Source organism: Ursus americanus, chromosome 23 (genome assembly GCF_024610735.1).
Source record: "Ursus americanus isolate L20-20 chromosome 23, mUrsAme1.1.p, whole genome shotgun sequence".
Lineage (NCBI taxonomy): Eukaryota > Metazoa > Chordata > Mammalia > Carnivora > Ursidae > Ursus > Ursus americanus.
In genome coordinates this window covers 42229887-42255825 of record NC_142149.1, presented here as the reverse complement: position 1 = coordinate 42255825, position 25939 = coordinate 42229887, and the positions used below count along the sequence as shown (strand labels likewise).

At 36.7% G+C, this 25939-nt stretch overlaps 1 protein-coding gene across 1 annotated transcript in view; it reads right to left on the bottom strand.

Annotated features, from left to right (window-relative positions):
* The window catches only part of CPD (carboxypeptidase D), a 77788-nt gene that overhangs the window by 42531 nt on the left and 9318 nt on the right, over positions 1-25939 (bottom strand). Inside the window, exons 3-7 of the mRNA XM_045773150.2 lie at positions 6046-6188; positions 5292-5461; positions 4189-4535; positions 3566-3757; positions 1913-2080 (exon numbers count right to left, since the gene is read on the bottom strand). Of these exons, the coding sequence (XP_045629106.2) occupies positions 1913-2080; positions 3566-3757; positions 4189-4535; positions 5292-5461; positions 6046-6188 (1020 nt within the window). The remainder of the gene's footprint in view (positions 1-1912; positions 2081-3565; positions 3758-4188; positions 4536-5291; positions 5462-6045; positions 6189-25939) is intronic.

The following is a 25939-nucleotide window of genomic DNA, read 5'->3' as shown; positions in this document are numbered from 1 at the left end:
CACAACTAATGAATCATCGAGCCTTACATCGAAAACCGGGGATGTACTGTATGGTGACTAACATAATATAATATAAAATATAATATAATATAATAAAAAATCATTATTAATAAAAAAAAAAAAAAAGAAAAAAGAAAAAAAATTCAATGAAAAAAAAAAAAAAGAATAAAAATAAAATAAAATAAAATAAAATAAAATAAAATAAAATAAAATAAAACATAACGGCAGGTTAATCTATATGCTATCAAATCTCAACTGTGATACTTCATTAGGTATTCCAACACATGTTGACACTAAGTTACTTCCCTTATCCCTGGTGCTAATACCTTCACTCTTTTTTTTTTTTAAAACAGCTTTATTGAGATGAACAGCTGACCCCTGAACAACGGGGGCTTGAATTGTGTGGATCCACTTACATGTAGATTTTAATCACTGCAGTACTATAAATGTATTTCTTAATGATTTTGTAGAAATGTAGAAATGTATTTCTACAAATGATTTTCTTAGTAACATAAAATTTTCTTTTTTCAAACTTACTTTATTCTAAGAATACGGTATATAATACATACGACATACGAAATATGTGTTAATCAACTGTTAATGTTATCGGTAAGGCTTCTGGCCAATAGTGGGCTGTCAGTAGTTAAGTTTGGGGGGAGTCAAAAGTTATACATGGATTTTCAACTGCACAGGGGCTAGCTCCCTAAACCCTCATGTTGTTCAGGGGTCAACTGTAATTCATATAACATACAATCCGTCCATCTAAAGTATATAATTCAATGTTGTTTAGTACATTCACAGGGTTGTACAATCATTACTATCTAATTATAGAGCATTTCATCGTGCCAAAAGAAAACGCTGTACCCATTCGCAGTCACTCCCATTTCCTCCCACCACTATTCACCACAGCCTGAGGCAACCACAAATCTATTATCTATGTCTATGCATTTACCTATTCTGAACATTTCATAAAATGTAATCATATAATATATGGTTTTTGGTACTGGCTTCTATCACTTAGCGTATTTTAAAAGTTCATTTATATTGTAAAATGCATCAGGACGTCACTGCTTTTCAAGGTCGAATAACAGTCAATTGTATGAGTATACTCTATTTAATTTATCCAATCATCAGTTGATGGATATTTGGGTTAATTATACTTCTAGGTTATTATGAATAATGCTACTCTGAATATCCATGTACAAGTTTACACACAGACATATATTTTCAGTTCTTTTTGGTATTTACACTTTCACCGTTATCACATAGCCCTAGTTGGATACTGTAATGATTTTTAATCTTGACCTCTCATCCTACTCAACTGATCAATTCCTGCTGAATTATACGAAGGTGTGTAAGCCCAAACACTACAGGAGAATGAGGCCATTGTCCTGCGGTTAAATTCATAGCAAGGAAAAAATAAGAGAATGTCTTATAAACCTACATAAAAGAGTATTAAACTTTAGGGAAGAATAGGACTAAAGATTTCCAGTTTGTTAGTGTTTAATTTTTCTGAATGACAAAGAGTATGTTACCAAATTCCCAGTGAGAGGGATAAATATAAAACACATGTGAAGGGTAAATATAAAACACTTGAAGAACTAAGTGAGGGCGGGGGAGGGAGGAGGGGGAGAGGGACAAGGGGAGAGAGAGATAGAGGGGCGGAAGGGAGGGAGAAGAAAGTGGGGAGGGAGTAGAAGGGAGGGGAAGAGTGGGAGAGGAAGGGGGGAAAACAGCCAGGAAATTGGCTTAAAAAGCAATGAGAAAAAAATCTTTATTATTGTCTGCTGTAAAAGTGATAATAGGATACCCTCTTTTAAGATAGCCTAAGGCTATAAACAGATACCATTCCACCAGGATTTTCAAATGCTCTCAACAAGAATTAATTACTGGAATATCAAGTTGCTATTACCTCCATGCAGGTTTGCTGACAGTACAAAAGGATAGGACTTCATCCAGCTCATTACAGCAATAGTTTCTGGTTGGGTAGGATCTGTGATCTGAAAGAACTGGTCTGGGAAATTTCGGTTCAGGTCAAAGTTGTTGCTGTTGTTTCTGCCAATTACACTTACTGAATCTCCTGTATGATAAAGTATTTAAATTTAAGCCGTGTTTTACTTACATTTTAATCCAACACACACTACTTCGGCCATCTTAACTCAAAGGTAAATGTGAACACACCAGGCTTCCCTATGATTAATCACACTACTATTAAAACACACATTTTTTGGTATTGTACATTAAAAAAGTGTATCTCCTTCCAGATCTTTTGGACAGAAAGGTAAAACCATTATCCTTTCATTTCTCCCCTCTGTTCATACTTTGAGGGGAAAAAAAATCCAACTACATAAATTACATTAAAGTATTGGCTCAAAAAAAGGTATGGCTCAGTTGTCAACCATCCACACACAACAACAGGATCACAATGCTGAGTGGACACGACTGACCAGAGGGAGGTTCTACTGTACTGGTACACATGTCACTAAAACACTGTGAAGAAACAGACCAAATGAAAGGAAGAAAACTGTGATATGCCTACATTAATCACAAAAAGGTAGTCAATCAAGAACATAGTTGGAAGTTTAACCTGATGAAGAAAGGGTTGAATTTAAATGTACTTCTTTTTAATAAGGAGTGGGAATCCTATTATAATCACAGTGATGAGAAAAATTTGCAAGTGAATGAGAAAAACCGACTGGAGGGTTCACTAGTAGGAAATAGTTCTCTCTCTCAGAAAGGTCTCAAAAGAGGAATGTGGAAGGATTTGTGGGACTGACAAAGAATAAGGTCCTTAGCGAAGTAAACTGAATAATAAAAAATGGATTAACCTGGTCATTCATTAGTTGATTCTCTCAGTGTTCAGTCAGTGAGAGTCACGTGGTTGCATATTCATATGGTGCTACCTACTCTACTCACTGGTATGATTGCCTGGAAGGAACCACAGGTTGGGAAAAAAACAGATTTTCGCACTCGTGTTCGGCATAAAGTGGCCCCTGTAAGCAAGCTGCCCCCATCCTGCTCTGACTATGTTGCCCCAGGAGAGATGGGCTGGCCCAGAGAAGGCAGAGGAATGGTAAGTCAATAACTCAGCATGTTTAGAATATGCATGGGGAGCACAACTGGGAGTCAATATAGAGTTACTGTCTTCAAAAGAGATTTGGTTTGAATTTTCATCTGTGAAAGTGTTCCCAATATAATAATTTAACAAAATTACTGTGTACCAGTAATTTTAAAAAATTCTTATTTTTATTAAGTTATTAATTTATTATTAATCAAATAATTAAGTTATTTAAAACTATTGTTAAAATGGAAAGATTTATTAAAATCTTATTTTTTAGGAAGCAAGAGCCATTACCAAAGTGGAGAACTCCATTAAATATAAACTTAATATCATAACTGTTGAATGAACTAGCCTATCTTATAAGAATACAAAAGCCAGAACAATATATAAGAACAAAATAAGAAATTCCGAGGAAACAACCAGTTCAAATTCTCTTCTCCTCCCAAATAATCATGCTATATGATAATCAAAAAGGTTAAGCATTAACAGACTGCTATTCTTTACCTTCCTGGGACTTTTCATACCCATCAGGATTCATGGATGGCATAAGGTGAATTCTAGTGCTGCGAACTAAATCTGTCACTTCAGGGTCTGTTCCAAAGTTCTTACAAAGGTATTCAATGAGGTTCAATAGCAGTTCTCGTCCAACCACTTCATTTCCATGCATATTTCCAATGTACTTAAATTCTGGTTCACCTGAAAACAAAATAATTACATGGAAGAGTTTTTTTTCTTTTTATTTTACCATGGACTCTATTTTTTCCCCAACATATGCAAGACCCTGAACCAAAAATTTAAGAAAAGATATATTTTGGCAAAAGAAGACTTACTAATATATACGTCTGAGCAGACTCAAAGCACGCACACACATATACACACACATGCCGCGTGCCATATGATATGAAAATAAAAATACTATTAGCAGAAAAAAATCTAATCTATGCAGTATATTAAAGACTGTGCCTAATATGGATTATGAAATGGATTTTCTTCTTTTCTCGCAAGAGATTGGTACGTTTTCTTTGTTCCAGATGAACCTTTCTAGACCTTTCTAGATGAAACACAGAAATATGGTACAAAGCTCTGAAAGGCACTACTGAAATTACATATAAGACCATGTTAATTACCTGGTTCATGGACACCTGGATTATCAGATATCTCCATTACATAAAGTTCTCTTGACTCTACTGATTTTCCCAGTGAATAAAGCCGGGTGATGTTAGGATATTCATTGGCAAACCTTCTCAAGAAGATTTCCATATCAGGGAAGTGATGGTGGTGAAAGTCCTTTGGCTGAATTGGCTGGTGGAAGGACTGTGTTCCGGCAAGATTAGGCAGAGCAACTGTGCTAGCCGTTACTACCACCTCAGTTGTGTCAGGGATTACTGAAGTCACAGTTGGCCGAAGGGAAAAATTCACCTTTGTGGCTGGTCCTTCTTTCACTATTATATTATTAATTGTCAGTGGCATATACCTGAAAAAAAATTTTTTTTTAAAAGTAGGTGGCTTGGAGTTAAATTCAAACACACAATGCTTTAACATTATAAAAGCACAACAGCCTTTTCATACTCTTACACTTAGTGGTCTGTCAAAACTCAAACTAAATAAAGATAAGTGGGTAAATTCAAGACTTCCAGGATATGATCTCAGAGAATCCCAGATTAAGTCTTTAAAGAACTTTCTCTCTTAACCTTCTTCTCAGTTCCATACATTAGAACGCTTACCAAAAATTACATGCAAAGGAGAGAATAACATGAAAGATGGAGGTCATTAACCTGGTCATTCATTAGTTGATTCTCTCAAGTTCAAAATTAAATGAAACACATTCCATTAAACCCTTAGCAAACTGAGCTTCCAGAAAGGTGTCCAGGGGAAGTAAGAAACCACTCATTTCATATATGAGAAAGCTGACGTTAAGACAACTTTTTAAAATGTCCTTCCCAGAGCTCCGAGTTTCTTCTACTCTGATCTCAATTAGCTTTGAGGCAATGCACAGCTGACCGTCTTTTTAAGCTTTAAAACGTCCTTCCTCACAATTTTACAATTATGTTTCATATCCAGTTATACTGTTAGACTATGTCACTCCACAATACTCTTTTTTCACTATAAAAGGGAAAAATCCGAAAACAAGGAAAAATAAAAGCCAGATACAGTAAATAACATTTCCTACACTGTATTTCTGTCTTAGCTATAAACAGAGGCTTGATATTTTTAGAGACTAGATTCTTACCCAGTTGAAACAGCTGTAATGTTGTAAGTTCCAGGAACAAGTAATCTATGGAAATCACCAAATCTGCCTGTTGTGATATTATGATTAATACCAGCCACTGAAATGGTTGCATTTTCTAAGCCAGATCCTGTTACTGTATCTTTAACAAATCCTTTAACTCCAATGTGAACCTAAAAAAACATGAATCAAAGTAGACTGCTCAAAGACAATCTGGAAAGTAGGAGAGCATAACCTCTCTGCATTGATGCTAGAATTTCTAAAAAAAATAAAAATAAAAGTAAGGTTACTTCTCTATTTCCCTGAAATATTCTTCAATGCCTTCAAGTGAAAATGAAATATAGACAAAAATATTAATCCTTAAACTTAAGTCATATGTGTCTGACACCTAGAGTAGTAATATGCTTATGAAATTCCCTCTCTTCCAACCCAGACTTCTAATTTTCTCAACAAGTAATAATTTCTCATTAAGTAATAATTTCTGGTATATTCAATAGTATATTACCTTGCCTGATACTTAAATTAAACTGATAGCCATGGTTCATAGAGTGGTAAAGGCTCTCTAGCAAATATGATCACATGACATTGTCAGAACCTGAGAGTACAAGTTTGGCTGATTATTTCAGTCTATATAAAGTGTTCTAAGACAATCAGCTCAAGCCCTCCAAAGGAGAAGAACCGTTAAAGATTGTTACTCCAATGCAACTGAATTTCTCCCTTACATCATCACCCCAAGCCTCCAGTCAGCTACTTTTACCTTTTCAATCAATGTGATCAAAGACTCACGATTGTTCTCCCATTCTTGTCGAAGCTGCGAAGCAGGTGGGTACTTGCAACAAGATAGTTCTAATGTGATCTCAAAACAGTTGGCCCATACATAATTGTAATCTTGCATACCACCTGTAACATAAAGGAAAAAATAAGTTTACTCTCAGAAAGACCAAAAAAATTAAATCAGCCATCTCCGCATCTATAAATTTTCTTTTCATAACTTGTTTGAAATTGGGGAAGGCTCTTGGATTATAGAGGAGACTAAGAAGGAAGGTTAAAGGAATATACACTGAAAAGGAATATACATAAAGGAAATGTATTTGACCGACAGGATGAACAGTTATGAAGAGCACAAACTCATCAGTTAACAACAAGAGGAATAACGATAACAGTTCTATGTTTGGGTGTTTACCATATGCCAGACCTGTCCTACGAGCTTTAAGAGTATTAACATTTAATCTTTACAACAAGCATATAAGGTAGATATTATTCAACCCATTTTACAAATGTGAGGCAGGATACAGAGAGAGAGGTGAAGATTTTTGACAGCGTGAGCATGAAAGGTACACAGGATCTTAAAGTTGTGAAGGATGTTCATGCCAAAGCATTATTAAGTGCCTACGATTCTAACTGTACTTCCCTTTATCAGGAAGGTGGCGAGAGAAAAAAGAAAGGCCAAATCTAGGGTGGTGCAGCTACACAAAGCGAGGGCTGGGGGGAGAGGGTGAGACACAAGAAACCGTTTCAAAATGTGTTCAGTGGAAGAGGGAAGTAAAAGGGGAATAAGTATCACGGCCAACTACCTTCACCACTTCTAGACCCACAAACTCATTCTGTAGAAAGCTTACCTTATCATTCCTGTCACTCGATTTTTTAAAATAGACTTTATTTTTTAAGGCAATTTTAGGTTCACAGCAAAACTGAGAAGGTACAGAGATCTTCCATCTGCCCCCTGCCCCTGCACAAGCATGGGCTCCCTCGTTATCAGCATCTGCACCAGGGTGGTACATTTGTTATAACCGATGAACTGCGTTGTTGACGTGTTCCTACCACCCCAAGTCCATAAATTACATTCGGGTTCACTCTTGATATTGTATATTCTACGGGTTTTGACAAATGTATAATGACATGTTTCTACCATTACAGTATCATATAGAATAGTTTCACTGCCCTAAAAATCCTTTGTGCCCCATTATTAACCCCTCCCCCTCCCCCTCCTAACCTCTCGCAACCACTAATCTTTTTACTATTTCCATATGGCTTTGCCTTTTCCAGAATGTCATCTAGCCGGAATCACACAGTATGTAGCTTTTTCAGATTGGTTTCTTTCATTTAGTAATAAGTATTTAAAGTTCCTCCATGGGGCGCCTGGGTGGCTCAGTTGTTAAGTGTCTGCCTTCGGCTCAGGTCATGATCAGGTCCTGGGATCCAGCCCTGCATCAGGCTCCCTGCTCAGCGGGAAGCCTGCTTCTCCCTCTCCCACTCCCCCTGCTTGTGTTCCCTCTCTCGCTGTGTCTCTCTCTGTCAAATAAATCTTCAAAAAAAAAAAAAAAAGTTCCTCCACGTCTTTTTATGACTTGATAGTTCTCTTTTTAGTGCTGAATGATATGCCATTGTCTAGATGTACCACGGTTTATTTTACCCGTTCACCTACTGAAGGATGCGTTGGTTGCTTTCAAGTTTTCACAATTATGAGTTAAGCCACTATAAACATCTGTATGCAGATTTTTGTGCGGACATAAGTTTTCAGTTCCTTTGGGTAAATACCAAGGAGCACAGCTGCTGGACTGTACAGTAAGAGCATGGTCAGTTTTTTGAGAAACCACCAAACTGTTTTCCCAGGTCGTACCATTTTGCATTCCCCTACCATGAGTGAAAGAGAGTTCCTGTTGCTCCACATCCTCACCAGCATTTATTGTCAGTGTTCTGGATTCTGGCTGTTCTGGTAGGGGTGTAGTGATGACTTGTTGCTTTAATTTCCCTGATGACATGCAATGTGGAGCATCTTGTTAGCCATTTGTATCTTTTCTTTGAAGAAATGTCTATTCAAGTCCTTTGCCCATTTTTAATCGGATTACTTGTGGGTTGTTTTGTGTTTGGTTTTTTTTTTTTTTGAGTTGTAGGAGTCTTTTATATATTCTAAATATTAACCCTTTATCAGATATATAGTTCACAAATATTTTCCATAGGCTCCTTTTTTACTCTGTTGATTGCTTCCCTTGCTACACAGGACAATGGAGGGTTTTGAACAGAGGTGTGATATGATCTGAATTGCTTTTAAAAAAAAAAAAAAGTAGGCTCCACACCCAGCATGGAACCTGACGTAGAGCTTGAATTCACGACCCTGAGATCAAGACTTGAGCTGAGATCAAGGTTGGACACTTAACAAACTGAGCCACCCAGGTGCCCCATAAGTTGCCTTTTTTTTTTTTTTTTTTTAAAGATTTTATTTATTTGACAGAGATAGAGACAGCCAGCGAGAGAGGAAACACAAGCAGGGGGAGTGGGAGAGGAAGAAGCAGGCTCATAGCGGAAGAGCCTGATGTGGGGCTTGATCCCATAATGCCGGGATCACGCCCTGAGCCGAAGGCAGACGCTTAACCGCTGTGCCACCCAGGCGCCCCCATAAGTTGCCTTTTTAAAAGATCATTCTGACTGCTGGGTGGAAAATGACTGGAGGCAGGGGGCAAAAGGGAAACAGAGTGAAGAATTAGAAGAAAATGATGGCTTGGACTAGGTTGGTAGTGGCGATGAAGCAGACAGATTTGGATTTAGAAGGGATTTGTTTACACAGAATGAAGGATGACTTCTAGATTTTTGGCTAGAGAAACTAGGGAGATAGTAGTGCCATTAACTATCTGAAAGGATAAGAAGAACAAAGGTAAAAGCTATGACATGCCTAAGCTCTGTCTTTGGTCCTCTTCTTTTACTTACTTCCTTGATATCTCATGGTTTAAAATATAATCTACAAGCTGACAACTCTCAAATTTCTATCTCTAGCCTAGACCTCTTCCCAGACTCCAGACTTGTACATCCAATTGTCTATGCAACATCTCTACTTGGATATTACAAACTTAACCTATCTTCATCTTCCCGGAACCTGCTCCACCTGCAGTCTCTCCTATCATGGCTAAGGGCACTTCCATTCTTCCAGTTGCCAAGGCCAGAAATCTTTGGAGTCACATTCCAATCCAAAGCATCAGAAAATCATGCTAGCTCTAACTTCAAAATCCAGAATCCCAAGATTTCTCCTCACCTCCATGGCTGCTGCCCTCATACAAGCCACCATCCTTTCTCTGCCTGGATTTCTTCGATCACTCTTAACAGTTCTCCCTGTACCTGCCCTTGCCCTTCTATATTCTTTCCTCAACAGAGATGCTAAATTAATTCTGTTAAAATATAAGTCAGATGTTACTCTTCTGTATAATGACTCCCTTTTTTCACTCAGACTAAAAGCCGAAGTCTTTACAGTGGCCTAAGGCCCTACATGATTTGTCTTCTATCATTTCCCTTCCCCCTTTAACCTTCTTTCATACTCTCTCCATCACTGGCTCTGCATCTGCCACAGCGGCCTCCCTGCAGTTCACTGGATACACTGGGTACCTCCTGACTTTGGGTCTTTGCTCTAGCTATTCCCTGTGCCTGGTATGCTCTTCTCCTAGATATCCCTGCTTGGCTAATTCCCTCACCTCCAGCTCTTCGCTCCAATTTCAACTTGACTTCTCCATTTAAAGTTGGTACTTTCTTCTCCCCACCATTATCCCCAAGCCCATCCTACCAACACTCACAATTTCACTCACCCTTTTGTACTTTTTCTTTTTTCTACAATACTTAACAATTTAACTACTAAGTATATTATTTACTGCCTATTTCTCTCAGCTAGAGTATAAGCAACACAGGGGCAGAGATATTTGTTACACTCACTGATGGATATTCCAAGCACAGAACAGTATCTGGCACACAGTAGTCCTTCAGTAAATATTTGTTGAAAGAATGAAACTAAGTAGGTAATTAAGATTTCTGTTTTGAATGTATTAAATTTCAGATGTCCACTGAACATCTATATAGAGATGTCAAAGGCTTTGTCTTCCCAGAACATATGCAAATTTATAATCACCACAAGCCTAGTAACTTGGTCTTAACATTCTTCTCGGAAGGCAAGGTATCCATCTTTTGGCTTTCTCTTATTGCCCAGCATCTTGGTACTCATTTTGGGTCTGGCATCTATGATCGCCTTTGATTTACTCTCACTTGCATGTACACATGTGGACATACACATACTATTCATCATACATGATATTTATTAATCTTTTCCAATTTTTACTACTATATTGGTCATAGTACAATGGTCATTGTGTTTAAGACATTATACTAAGATTACAGGGATTTATAAATAAGAGACACACCTTCATTCATAGTCTAGAGTCTTGATGAGGAAGCAGAACACAGAACACATACAAATAACAATTTCAGAGCAATGCAAGTGTTAGCTAATTTTTTGTTTGCATATGTAAAACTTAATAGCTGTGTTAAATTGCAAACATGGCCAACTCATACTTTAATTATGCCAGAAGGCAGTGAAGTAGACTACTTACAACACTATAATCACCAGGCTTGAGTCCTGGCATTCTTTTGTCTGTCCCTTAATTGTCTTACTCAGTGGTAGCAATTTAAGAAACACTAGCTAAGAGCAACAAGAAGACCAAGTTTACAGTAATATTTTTGGAATATTATCTAACCAGCTTTTTAGACTTAACTTTAATAGTACTGTAACTAGCCAGTGCCAACCAGTGACACAGAGAAATATATTCCCAGGGTGGGGGTGGAGAGGAAGGATAGAAGTCTTCGAAAAATAAGACTTTAAGAGAATAAATTACATTCAGTGGCCTCTAGTCCCACAGATCACACACTGTACTGATTTTTTTTTTATCATATAACTCTACAAACAATCTAAAACTAAAGGTCAGATTCATGGAGACAAAACTCTTTTTGTAGGTCCTATAGATTTGAGGAAATATTACAGTGACTAGTGTACCTAACTGTAACACATCTTTATGGAGTTAATTATAGCTTCACAGCATAGAATCTAGTGGAAATACAAAATATTCATTAAATCTTGGCATACATTCCCCAAATTTTCCTTTGATAAGCCTCTATTTAACAGAAAGCCATGTAAATATTGGAAATAAAAGGATGACTACACTACAGAAAAACTATACAAAATTCCTTCCCCATATTTCAGCAATAATCAGAAAACATAACAGAAAAAAAGATCTCAGCAACAAAACCTACAACACATATAGGATTAAATGTATTAAATGCATAATATAAATTAACATTATTAAATTTTACTGAGGGATGTACATTTCATGCTTCTAGATAGCAGGCGTATAAAAATATCAAATTTCCCTGAAATTAATTTACAAGTACTACTCAGAAAAACAGATTTTTAGTGGAACTGGACAAAATGATCTAGAATTTGGAAAAACAAATGGATGAGAATATCCAAGAAAACATTAAAAAATAAGAATGACAATAGGGACTTGCCTTACCACATATTAAAATGTCTTAAAATTGTACTTACTAAAGCACTCCAATTAATATCAAAATAAACAGACCAATAGAACAAAGCAGAAAGCATAGAAATAAAAGCATTTGCAATATGATTAAAGACACATTTAAAACCATGGGGAAATGAATTAGTCAGTAATTGTTACATGAACAACTGGCTAACTATGTGACAAAAGGTGAGCTTTACCTCGTATCATACCAAATAAACTCTTAAATCCATACAGAATTTAATGTAAAAATGAAACCATAAATAGAACTGGAAGCCAACATAAATATTTTTGTACTCTCAGGATGAGGAGAACCTCTCTAAGTTTGACAGCAAAGTAGTATGAAAGCATAAAAGGAAAAAAATGATAGATGTAACTAGTAACAACTGTAAAATATTTGTTGATCAATAAACTACCTTAAAATTTTTTTAAAAGAAACTAAGGGGGAAAAAAACTTAAAATAAGGGAGTATAGAACACTCCTGGGTAAAAATTTAATAATCATGTGTATGAAATCTTTGGCATGACCTTAACAGAGAAATTTTTTTCCAGGAATTTATTCCAAGATAACAGCTACAAAGATAGGACTATAGTATTTAATTTGAAGGAGAATAAAACTAGAAACAACCCGACTATCCAAAAATGGGGTATCAGTTTACATTTGTATAAAATGGGCTACTATGCAACTATTTAAGGTATTGTGGATACACATTTATGGACATGGTATTTACCATATAATAACAAAAAGGTTATAAAATAACATATAAATATTTTTGCATGATACTTGAAACTTTATTCTTCTTTGAAACATACAGAGTTTCTCAGTTCCCCTATACTCAAGGATGAGTTAACTGATTCAAAACTATTTTGACAATCTCTCTAACCAACATGCTGTTTTATAGTTTAAGTCAGGTTTGTTGAGTCATAGTTTATATACTGTAAAAGTCATCCCTTTTAAGTACAATGCGTACATTCATACAAGCCCCACCACAATCAAGATACAGAACATTTGTATCATCCCAGAAAGTTCCCTTCCCCCAGCTCCCAGGCTCTGGGCAACCACCAATCTAATTTCTTTGCCTATTTTTTGCCTTCTCCAGAGTGTCATATAAATGAAATAATGCAAAGCCTTTTGTATGAGGCTACTTTCACTCAGCACAATGCTTCTGAGATGCATTCATACTGTTGCATATATAAGTTCTCTTTTTTATTACTCTGTAGTCCCTCGAATGGATGGAGTAAATTTGTTTATCCTTTCACATGTGATGGGTATTTGAGTTGTTTTCAGTTTTTGGTGATTATGAATAAAGCTGTGCATAGACCTTAGTGTGGGCATATATTTTCACGTTTTTTGGATAAACATCTAGGAGTGGCATGGCTGAGCCATACAGCAAATGTAAGTTTAACTTTATGAGAAACTGTCAAACTGTTTTCCAAAGTGGCTTAGCATTTCACATTCCTACCAGCGATGCATGAATGTTCCAGTTTCTCTGCATCGTCACTTAACAAACTGCTCAAGCAACTGGTCAGACTTTTTAGCTACAAGTACTCTAGGGGATGTGTAGTGGGGGTCTCAGTGCGGTTTTAATTTCTATTTCCCTGACAACAAATAATACTGCAGATCCTGTCATGTCCTTATTTATCACCGATATTAGGAGACCTTGGCAACTAGGGACTATTGGTGATACTGTAGAGAAGAGGGACCTTAAGAAAGGGATCCCATAGGGGCGCCTGGGTGGCACAGCGGTTAAGCGTCTGCCTTCGGCTCAGGGCGTGATCCCGGCGTTACGGGATCGAGCCCCACGTCAGGCTCCTCCACTATGAGCCTGCTTCTTCCTCTCCCACTCCCCCTGCTTGTGTTCCCTCTCTCGCTGGCTGTCTCTATCTCTGTCGAATAAATAAATAAAATCTTTAAAAAAAAAAAAAAAAAAAAAAGAAAGGGATCCCATAAAGTTGTCTATGAACTCCTGGGCTTAATCTTGAACTGCACACGTGTGGGTATGACCCTAACAACATACCAAAAGCACTGAGAACTGAATTACAAAGCAGGTCCCAGACTGGTCCTTGGGAGGTAAGTACACAGAACAGATATGAACAGAACCACAAAGGCTTTGAAAATGGACATTACGAACACAGCCCACAGAAGGCAAGTCAGACCTTACTGAGCCTAACTGGGTCATTCACTGCTAAAACAAACAAAGACATTGTCATTTTTTATAGAATTTAAACAAGACTCGGATCTCATAAGATCAAAATGTCCAGCCTATAACCCAACATTATTTGACATTCAAGGAATCAGAAAAATGTCAACCTATCAAAAGGAGAGGAAAAGGGCACGATGCAAGAAGAAGAAGAAGAAGAAGAAGAAGAAGAAGAAGAGAATAATGATGGCTGAAAACCCCCCAAATTTGGCAAAAGATGTAAACTTAGATTTCAAGAAGCTCAGCAAATCCCAAACAGGATAAACTAAAAAAAAAAAAAAAAAATTCACGCCCAGATACTTCATGATCAAACCGCTCAAAACCAAAGACAAAGGAAAAAGTCTTGAAAGCAGTAACAGAAAAATGGTATATGCTCAAATAGGGGACCAACAATCCAGATGACTGTGCATTTCTCAGCAAAAGCCATGGAGGCCAGAAGGCAGGAGCACAAAACATAAAAACAAACACAAAACCTGCTAATCTAAAACCTGGAGTTTTATATCCACTGAAAATATTCTTCAGTAATGAAGGCAAAAATAGACATTCTCAGTGAAGGAAAACTAAAGAATCCATCACAAACCAACTTGCTTTAAAATAAATGCTGAAGTCAGCCATCAGAAAGAATGAATACCCACCATCTGCATCAACATGGATGGAACTGGAGGGGATGACGCTAAGTGAAATAGGTCAAGCAGAGAAAGACAATTATCATATGGTTTCACTCATATATAGAACATAAGGAATGGAGCGGAGGACGACACGGGAAGAGAGGGAAAACTGAATGGGAAGAAATCACAGAGGGAGACAAACCATGAGAGACTCTGGACTCCGGGAACCAAACTGAGGGTTACAGAAGGAGGAGGGTAGGGAATGGGTTAACCCAGTGATCGGTATTGAGGAGGGCACGTGTGGTGATGAGCACTGGGTGTTATATGCAACTAATGAATCGTCGAACACATCAAAAACTAATTATATATGTTGGCTAATTGAGCATAATTAAAAAAATGAAAACCAAACCAAAACAACAACAACAAAAAACACCCAAAACCAAAACAAAACAAAAACAAATAAAGGAAATTCTAAAGAAAGTTATTTATTTGGGTAAAAAAGAAATGATACCAGAGAGAAACTTGGGACTTTTTTTTCCTCTTAAGTTCTTTAAAATATGTATGACAGCTGAAAGCAAAAATCGTAACATTGTCTGGTGGGGTTTTCAATGTGTATACACATAATACAAATGACAACTGCAGCATAAAGTGGGGAGAGTAAAGGGTGGTAGTAAGAGTCTTGTGCTCCTCCTGAAGTGGTAAGGCATCAAGCCTATCTAGAACCGTGAAAAGTTAAGTGTGTAAATTGTAACTCCTAGAGCAACTACCAAAACAAACTATACAAAGGAGATATAGTAAAAAAACACAAGAGATAAAATACTAAACATTCAAACAATCCCATAGAAGGCAGGAAAGAGGAAGCAGTAGAATAAAAAACGGAATAAAGAGGCAAATAATTAAAAAGTAGACTTATATTCAGTGTAAATGTTATAAACATACTGACTAAAAGACAAATTGTCAAATGAATTGAAAAACAAGAACCAAGTACATGCTGTCCATGAGAAACTCATTTTATTTGATTATTTTTAAAGCTTTTATTTATCTGACAGAGACAGAGAGCACAAGTAGGAAGAGCAGCAGGCAGAGGGAGAGGGAGAAGCAGGCTCCCCAGCGAGCCCAACATGGCGCTTGATCCCAGGACCCCGGGATCATGACACGAGCAGAAGGCAGATGCTTAACCGACTAAGCCACCCAGATGCCCCAAGAAACTCACTTTAAATATAACGGTATAGGCAAGTTGAAAGTAAAAGAAGGGAAAAAGATATACTATGCAAACACAAAACAAAAGAAAAATGGAGGGGTACATTTACATTTACATTTAGTATCAGCTAAAGTAGACTTGAAAACAAGGAAAAGCACTAGGGTTAAAGAGGGATATTACATAATGATAAAAGGGTCAACTGACCAAGAAAACATTACAATTCAAGTCCACCATCAACTAGACCTAAATGACATTTATAGCACATCCCACCCAACAACAGCCGCACACACACTCTTTTCAAGTACGAATGGAACATTCATCAAGACAGACGATATCCTGGGTTGTAAAACAAACTCAACAAATGTACAAGAACTCAAATCATACAAGGTATATTCTTTGACATGATGGAATTACAGAGAAATCAGTAATAGAAAGCTATATACAGGGTATCCTTTCCTTAATGAAGTCTCGTAAAAGTAAAGCACATTTCTTCTGAGTCTATAATGATAAACTACTCTCAGAAGGTAACTTATGAGTTGTGGTATCTACCTAATCTACATATTTCTAAACTCATAGGAACCCACCAATGTGAACAGTAGCAAACTAACTTTTATTTGCAATACAAAAAAAAGATAAAGCTATCCTAACTTTAGAATCTCAGAAAGTTTTTATTCACCAACTTTAAATTTCACTTTAGAAATTACTTTTTTAAAAATCATCTTAAAAAAACCTAGAAGCAAATGAAGCTATCAACTGAGTTATGAATAACTTAAGAATTTTTTTTTGCAAGGTGCTACAAATAGGCATTTTTTGTTATCTGTGTTAAACTTAACATTTATTTTCCCAATACTAAATGTCAATGAGTAATTTTAACTAGGCAGCTGGTTTAGATCTTGTCTTGATCTTTTCCTCAACAACGAAAAAAAAAAAAACACCTACCTATACAAAGGTAGAGTTCCCTGTAATAGAGAACAGCCATTAATCTGTACATAAGCCTGATGTTACTGACAGCTGCAGCTACTTACAGATCCAGTTAATATGTTTGCTTTTTTAAAGGTGATGTCATGCGGCTCAATTCAGACTAAAGGATTAAATATCAGACTTCAGAACAATATCTTTATCCAGTTAAAGAAAATTTAAATTTGGGGAGTGGAACATTCATTACAGGCATGCCTCAAAGCAATAAAGCACTTTACTAATAGTATAAAAGGATCTGTTATTTATCTGACTTTTTAACCATCATAAATAAGCAAGCCTCTACTATCCACTAGTCTCTCAGGGGGCTATTAAACCAATGACCTTCCAACTTGTTTATTCATAGTAAAATAACTTTGAAAAATTATGCAACACTTCACATATTTTTAAGTCGGTATCTAAAAGTTTTCATCTTAAGTTTAAAGAGTTGCAAACAGTGTAATTTCCTGGATGGTATAAGTTTTTATATTTTTAAATAAAACTTTTACATTATTATTTTAGGTGTACCCAAACAAGTAAAAATACAGATTTAATTCCTGGAATCATCTATTTAAAACTCGTGTGAACATACACTCTTCTTAAACAACAGGAATTTTACATCTTCCCTTTTTCTACTTGAACTTATATTTCCATTCCGCTTCATCCACAGATTGTTATTTGTTCAAAGTCTTTCACTGATCATCGTATAACACTTCAAACTATAGTATATATGTATATGTACTTAAATTTTCCTTAATTTTCAATTACCTTAATGCCCTAAGTACTATTTTTTGTCTTTTAGATTGAATTAGTACAATAACTACTGGCATGAGATTTACCAGAGAGGCAAAATTATAAATTTTAATAAACAATAAACAGGTAATAATTACTGAAAATATCTTTTTTTAAAAAGATATATTTATTTATTTTGGGGGGGAGGGGCAGAGAGAGAAAAGGAGAGAGAATCCCAAGCAGACTCCCCCCTAAATGCAAAGCCGATGTGGGACTTGATCTCATGACCCTAAGATCATGACCTGAGCCGAAATCAAGAGTCTGTCACTCAATTGACTGAGCCACCCAGGCGCCCCGAAAATATCTTTCAATGAGAAGTTTGGCATGATGCTTTTATGATACTAGTTAAAGTAAAAGTAAAGTAAAATTGTCCCTTTTGTTTTGGTGCCCTGGAAGTTTGTAAAACTGAGTCAACATACCATAGTGAGCTTCAGGTGGGTAGAAAACTATGCCTACCTTCAGTCAAGCGGGCAAAGAGGACAAGTGATTGAACTCCCGCAGTAAGCATCTCTCTCAGGCAAACCAATTTTAGGAAAGAGTAGGTATGGAAGATCTGAAAATTTATTTCCTTAAAGTTATTGAAACTAATAGGTCTCTTCCTTCTCCCTACACATACCTCAGTTTGAAAACTACTGATTTAGATTATTTTCTCGACTCACAAGGAGAATTGACAAAGAAAAATGGTATAAATTCTGCTTTTAAACCTACCTGCCTGGGTGCCTGGCTGGCTCAGTCAGAAGAGTGTGCAACTCACCGTCTCCGGTTCTGAGTTTGAGCCCCATATTGGGTGTAGACATTACTTAAATTAAAAAAACTTAAGAAAAACAAAACAAAACCCTACCTACCAATGCAAAGTTTTCTATGTTCAGGAAAAACTGAATGCAATGTACTATGAAACCTATAATGCTTTCATTCCTTCATCAGTACCAAAAAACAAGACTAAAAATGTAACCATTAGGAATCTGTCCAGTAGTACAACAAATTGTGATCAACAGTAATTGTTGTGGGTGGCTAAACCTTCTGATAAAAGGATCTACTGATACCCATTAAACTCCTTCATTTGTCTGACAACCAATTTTCGTATGCTTTAGGACACTCAATTCATCTTTACCATGGAACCACTCCCTATTACTGTTTTCATTAGAGAGATCTAGCTTTGTCGGGGGAGGAGAGGTACTTAAATTTAACTCTTCATTCAAAATAGGGAACTAATGAATGACTCACTCTTATGTCTCAAGCAGAAAGTCAATAGGAAAAAATATAATCAATGCTTCAGTGTTAAGACTTAAACATAGCAAGTTTGTTTTAACTTGCCTTAGTAGGCCAAACTATGAAGTAGCAAACTGTATTATACAAGAACCCTATAAATCATTTACAGAAAAAAATTGCAATTAGGAAATTTTATCAGGAAAGACATTTTGGAGTGTAGGAATATAGAAAGGCAATTTCCACTGCAGATACAAATTTGGAGCTTATTGCTATTTCTTTAATAAAACTACTTCAAAGGAGGGATGCCTGGGTAGTTCAGTCGGTTAAGCATCTGCCTTTGACTCAGGTCATGGTCCCAGGGTCCTGGGATCGAGTCCCTGCCATGCTCAGTAGGGAGCCTGCTTCTCCCTCCGCCTGTCACTCCCCCTGTTTGTGCACTCTCTTTCTCTGACAAATAAGTAAATCTTTAAAAAACAAACAAACTAACTAACAAAAAAACCCTACTTCAGGGACACCTGGGTGGCTCAGTTGGTTAAGTGTCTACCTCGGGCTCAGGTCATGATCCCAGGGTTTTGGGAGCAAGTCCCACATGGGCCTCCTTGCTCAGCGGGGAGCTTGCTTCTCCCTCTGCCTGCTTCTTCTGCCTGCCGCTCCCTCTGCTTGTGTTCTCTCTCGCTCTCTCTCTGACAAATAAATAAAATAAAATAAAATAAAATAAAATAAAATAAAATAAAATAAAATAAAATAAAATAAAATAAAATAAACTACTTCAAAGGATAGTGAGAAGTTCTCACAATTTTGATATTTGTGAAAAATTTATTTATAGATAAGTGATAATTTTGCACTCCCTGAGATATTTTTAAAAGCTAATGAGCACAGAGATCATAAAATATTTTAAGTGGGACATCTGGGTCAAATGAATAGAAAAAAACAGAGGTTGCCCTTAAAAAAAAATTCCCCATATTCTTGGTCTTTAAATTCAAGTTTACTTTGAACAAATTTTAGCTGAACTTGGTCTTTGTATCCTCAGCAACTTTATCTTATGAAAATCTACTTCCTTCACCACGCCCACTGAATATATATTGGCTAATGATATGGTTCTGCAAAGTTAAACTAAAGTACACAGCCCTGCATCTGTTTTCAGTTTTGTTTAAGTTGGTCAACACGATCTTTTCTACGGCTCTTTGAACGGCATTTTCTTTTTTTTAAAGTACTTTCCCATTCTCTACCACCTGAATTAAATAGAAAAGAGAAAGAAGAAAAGAAAGAAAAAAAAGCATGTCTCATATCTAGACCTCAGATCTGAAGATTTAAGGACCAAATCCTAAAGTAGTGATTCGTGTTTGGTTCTCAACCTCCACGTAAGTCTATCACATTACTAAATACACAACTGCACTGCTCCCAAAGGTCAGATTTTATATCAGGCTAGATTTCAGTTTACTAAAGCAAACTCGGGACTCGTTAGGAGCAAATACTCAGAACTGTTTTACCTTTTTGCTTTCCTTTCAAATTACTCAGACTAAAATAGAGAAAAAGGAAGAAAGAGGTCTAATCACCTCCTTAAGGTACAAGATCAGATAAGACCATAAGCACTTTACTAATGCACATTTGATTATCAGTAGTATTCTTAAAGCAGGAACAACGGACTGAGAATTAATACCTGAACTTCCAGCATTCCTTTAAGAAAACATCCCAATGCAAAATGCCAGAAGTACATTCACTTCAGAGGTTAAAAAACAAAGAAACAACCTCCCCCACAACCCCACCCATCTGTTCATCTATATATGTATTCTATATATATATTCTAGTTGAATTTCTGGCTCCAGCTCTAAGCAATTAAATTATGCCAGGAAACAATACCAATTCAATTTTCAAAATTATATACGCTGCCATACGCTTTCCATGTCTCAAAACTCCTAAATCTCTTTATCATCTTGACTTCTCTCCCAACCTCCAGAACTTATTTTCCAACTGCCCATTGGGTACCTGTAACTAGTACATCAAGTATCATTCCTGATCTTCACTCCTCTCTCACCTGAAGAGAACACACACACAATTAGTTTTCCTATTTCCATTATCATTCTCACTTTACCAGGCTCAAAACCTCCAAGTTATATCTTTGGATCCTCCTTTCTGACACTCTGTAAGTCTAACGGATGGTCAATCCTGCAGTTCTTTGGAACAATTTCTTACATCTCATACGCCCTCTTCATTCCCACAGCATCCCTCTAGATAAAGCCCTTATCTCCAAAAAAACCTTGCTCCAAAGAACTGTAAACACCTCCCTCGTCTCTCTTCCTCTAGCACTCTTCCCCTGCCAATACATTTTGCATAAAGATAACTCCAAATGAATAGTACCACACTGTTCTTATTATCAAATAATACACACCCTAGCAAAGGACACAGAAAGCTATTAACAACATAAATGAACAAGCAACATATTGATGGTATCAACAAAAAGCTCTAGGAAGGCAAGAGAGCGACAGTTACTACGCTACAGGTTCCACTACAGTGGAACGGAGAAAAGCATCCCAGAAAATAGCCCAAGGTTCACGTTTTGGGGAAAGGACAAGTGGTTCAAAGACAGGGGAGATGTAGGAGAGAAGACCAGAAACGTAGGCTTGAGTCAGTCTCTGGGACATTTAGTGTCATGCTAATAAGTTTAGACTTCATCCCATTAAAATGTGAAACAAGCAAAGGAATAAGAACACTTGAGGTTTTTGAAGGTTTGCTACTTTGCTCATAATACATAATTTTAAAAAAACAAGTAATAAAAGCACTAATAGAACCGGACACATCTTCCATAAGTATGACTAATGGTAAATTAGCTTTCCTCCCTATACTTCAGATTAGTAAAGACAGCAGGAAAATTAGATATGAGGACAATATTCTGTATGCGTTCCTTAGTCAGATTGGTTTATTTATGTCATTTAAATCTACTGTGTCCTTACTGATATTTTTGTCTTTGTGATCTAACAAATACTGAGGCATGTGTAAAATCTCCTACTGTATTTATGGATTTGTCTATTCTTACTATCAGATATTGCGTTTTTTTTCATTTCTGCACTGTCCATTTGATTCTTTTCTTGTTTGTTTTAAATAGATTACAATTTTCTGCCATCATACGATTAATCCACAATGCCCTGGGTTTGTTTGCTTTTTGTTTATAATATTTGAGTATAGTTAACACACAATGTTACTTTAGCTTCAGGTGTACAACATAGTGATTCAACAAGTTCATACACTATGGCATGTTCACCACAAGCGTAGCTGCCATCTGCCACCATACACCAGTACAGTATCGTTAACTCTATCCCTTATGCTGTGCCTTTTATTCCCCTGACTTCTTCATTCCATAACTGGTAGCCTGTATCACCCACTCCCCTGCACCTACTTTGCCCAAGCCTCCACCCCCTCCCCTCTGGCAAACATCGGTTTGTTCTCTGTATTTATGGGTTTGATTTGGCTATTTGTTTTTTAATTCATCCATTTGTTTGTTTAGATTCTACTTATGAGTGAAATCATATGGTATTTGTCTTTCTCATTCTGACTTAGTTCACTGACTACAAGACCCTCCGTCCAGGTTGGCTCAAATGGCACAACTGCATCCTTTTTATGGCTAATGGTAATATTCCATTGTGTGTATACATATATACACATACTTGTGTATATATGTGTATATGTGTGTGTGTGCGTGTGTGTGTGTATACACCACATCTTCCTTATCCATTGGTCTATTGATGGACACTTAGGTTGTTTCCATATCTTGGCTATTGTAAATAATACATGCATATCATGTATCTTTCCAAATTAGTGTTTTTATTTTCTTTGGATAAATACCCCATAATGGAATTATTGGATCATATGGAATTTCTATTTTTTAATTCTTTGAGGAACCTCCATACTGTTTTCCACAGTGGCTGCACCAATTTCCATTCCCACCAACACTGTACCAGGGTTCCTTTTTCTCCACATCCTCACAATCCCCTGTTCAATGGCACAGAAAATGTTCCTCAAGAATAAGCTTTTCAGTTCATTTTTGGACCAAATATAACCTTTCGTGCTGTTCAAAACAATTTGGTAATTATTTTCTCCATGCTTTCCCCTTTCCGGGAGCAATCTACCTCAAGCCAAATATACCTCAATATTTAGAGCACATTAGTGCTGCTCAGTCTGACCTCCACTTTATGCAGAGAATAGCTGCCCACACGATCAAAGAAGCTTATTCTCACAAAAAAAACACAACTGAATTAGTTACATTGTATGCTATCTGGTCACATTTCATAACTCTCTGCCCATAAAAGGAGAAGGGAAAAAAGGTTGAAATAAAGTATAAAAGGAGAGGGAAGAAAGTTTGATAAATCCACAGAACATTTTCTTCTTCCAGAGGAGAAAAAAAATTCATAATTACCAGTTTGAAAATACTCAGCCCCAAGTTAGCAGTGGTTTAAAAAGACGTAAGTATAAAGCCTATGGCAGCTGACCTAACTAGTCAGACAAGGCACAGGCTCACATGAACGCCACACAGGCCTGACAATATTTCTGACCGATTTCTTATCTCAGTGCTCACACATATGAGGAAAACAGTCTAAAAGTAGGTCATCTCAGATAAATACGTATGGTTCAGTCCTCACTGGAAATGGCTGACATATGAACACGATAGGGCAAAATAAAAAGCCTAAATAGGAAGTTACTACACGCAATTCATAAGGTGTTTTGTTCCTACTTAGAATTTGAAAATAAATCAATTTTACCAAGAGTGACCAAAAACAGTGTACTTTTAAACTGTAGGTCATGACCCATTAGTGGACTGTGAGATATAGAAGTAGGTGCAGATAAGCATTTTTTGTTTAATGAACTAGTAGAGACTAGAAAAAAAACAATACCAGAATACATCACAAAGTACTGTTCGTGAAATTGTTTCGGTTTTGTGTACACACATATATGAGATGTATTTAAATGACTGAAAGGTATTTTACATTGTAGATTACAATAAAAAAAAAGTTTCAGGACACCTGGATGGCACGGTGGGTTAAGCATCCAACTCTTGGTTTCGGCTAAGGTCGTGATCTCGGGGTGGTGAGATCACTCCCTGTGTGGGGCTCCATGCTCCAAGAGTGAAGTCTGCTTCGGATTCTCTCTCTCTCTTCCCCTCTGCCCCTCCCACTTGTGCTCTCTCTCTCTCTCTCTCAAATAAATAAATCTTAAAAAAAAAAGTTTGAAAAATACTGATCCTGAATCTACCAGTAAGACTACTTATTTTCTCAGAGTGTGAATAAAATTAGGAGGAATATTTTTATAAATTTTTATAAGATTATCTTGTCTAAAGATCATCTAAGATTTTAAATAACTGTGTACTCATTTCTCAGATGCCGAGAATTCACTTATTCAAAATTCAAAAACGGCTTATTGTTTACCTTCTACAGACCAGGCACAGTTCTGTGTGCTATAAACAGAAAACTGAAAACAGAATAAATCTAGTTCCTGCCCTCATGAAGCTTAGATTCCCCCAGATATAAGTAGCCACAGTGCCAGCTGCTAGGCTGTGCTTTACATCCATTCTCACATGGGCCTCATAAATCCTATGAGGCAGATAGTATTTGTCTTCCTTTTATATATGTGGGAAATGAGTCTCAGAGAAATTACTTAACTTGCCCAAGTTTCTCTTTCTCTCTCTCTGTCTCCCATACACATGAATGCCCGTAAACACACACACACACAGGGCTAGTCAACAGCAGAGCTGGGATTCAAACTCAAGACGACAGGATTCCAAAGCTCTGCCCTTAGCTACTATGCTACACTGCCTTCCAGGGTTCTTCTACCTGCAAGAAAAATATATCGCCTTCTGCCTAAGTAAGCTTCTAAAAATTATATCAAATTGTGGCTTTTGATCATATAATTTCAATTATAGGTGGCCTGGGGTTACTTGCCCTTTTTAAAATTTTGTAAATTAAAAGAAGGCAATTCTTAAAAGTTGATCTAAAACTACAATTCAGTTTCATTAAATTTTCTTTGGAGTAAACATATTAAACCATCAGATGATTTTTACGTCTCCTTAACTGTGAAGAAAGAAGAAAAGAATGGTAGACAAAAGGCATACAAATCAGCACTCTGTGGTCAAAAAAAAGCAGCAGCAGCAGCAGCAGAAGGCCTCCTCCATGAATAAGTTCAGCTTAGGCTCTCACAATAAGGAGGCGTTAGTAGCAGAGCATGACTATTCATTCAGAGCCTTATTAGGATAGTCATTGCCCAGAGGGACCCTGCAGGTTTGAGAGACATGTTGAGAGAAGCAAGGCCCACCCACAAGGCAGCTAGATATGCTGAGTCAACCCTGGTAACTGACGTGAACATGGCGGGGCCAGATCACCCCATATCCCATCCTTCTAATACACTGTCTGATCCTTGAGAGCAGGAATTGTTCCTATTTTGCTCCCATCACCTAACACAGTATATGGGAGGTGGCAGAGGCTCAGTAAATATTTGCTAAAGGAATAAATGATCTTATACAAGTTATTTCCTCTCTGGGGTCTTCATTTCCTATAAAGCAAAAGGATTGGAGTAGATAAATATATGCACTTTGAGCTCTAAAAGGATACACTACTTTGAGCTAGAATTTCTAAATACATCACATAAAGCGTCAGTCAAATTACTCCAGGACATCCGGGTCTGAGTACATGCCTAGTCACAAGGTTTCACAATATCTTACTGCCGTCCTGCGTAAGATAAACAAAGTGAACGTGCCCTGTTAAAACTCTTAAAACTGCTCAATATTGCTCGGGTAGGAAGAGATATAAGCTAGTTGTGGAAGTAACAGAAAATATGTCTGACCATCCAGCTAGAAAAGGAGAAAAGTTGATGTTCATAAAAACAATAATAATGGCAGCAGCAAAATGTAGCTTCTTCAGATGTTTGAAGAATCAGGAAAATCTGATACCTGGTTTAACAAATAATCTTACTTACTATGAAGGCAGCACCCTATTTTTTTTATAGTATAACACAGATTTACTTTTCTTAATCGTCAACTAGAAATTACTGTTTACAATTTTCCCCCAAAAAAGTAAATAATTTTTACACATTATTTTACGTAATATCTCCAATTAATGAAGGAACTTGACTCCATCACAAAACCATTAGTTCATGAAGTCAGGTTTTATTAAATATGTTTGCTGAAGACTGAAATGGGATTAAACATCAAAGTATGCCCCTTATCTATACAAGAAATTAAATGATTTTCATCACCTCTAGTTTTTATGGGCAGAAAGGTCTTCTAACTATTTTAAACCTCTTTGTGGCTGTTTGTTACATAAAATAAATATAGGTAGAAAGTATAGGGGAATCAAAAAACTCTCTAAAGCATC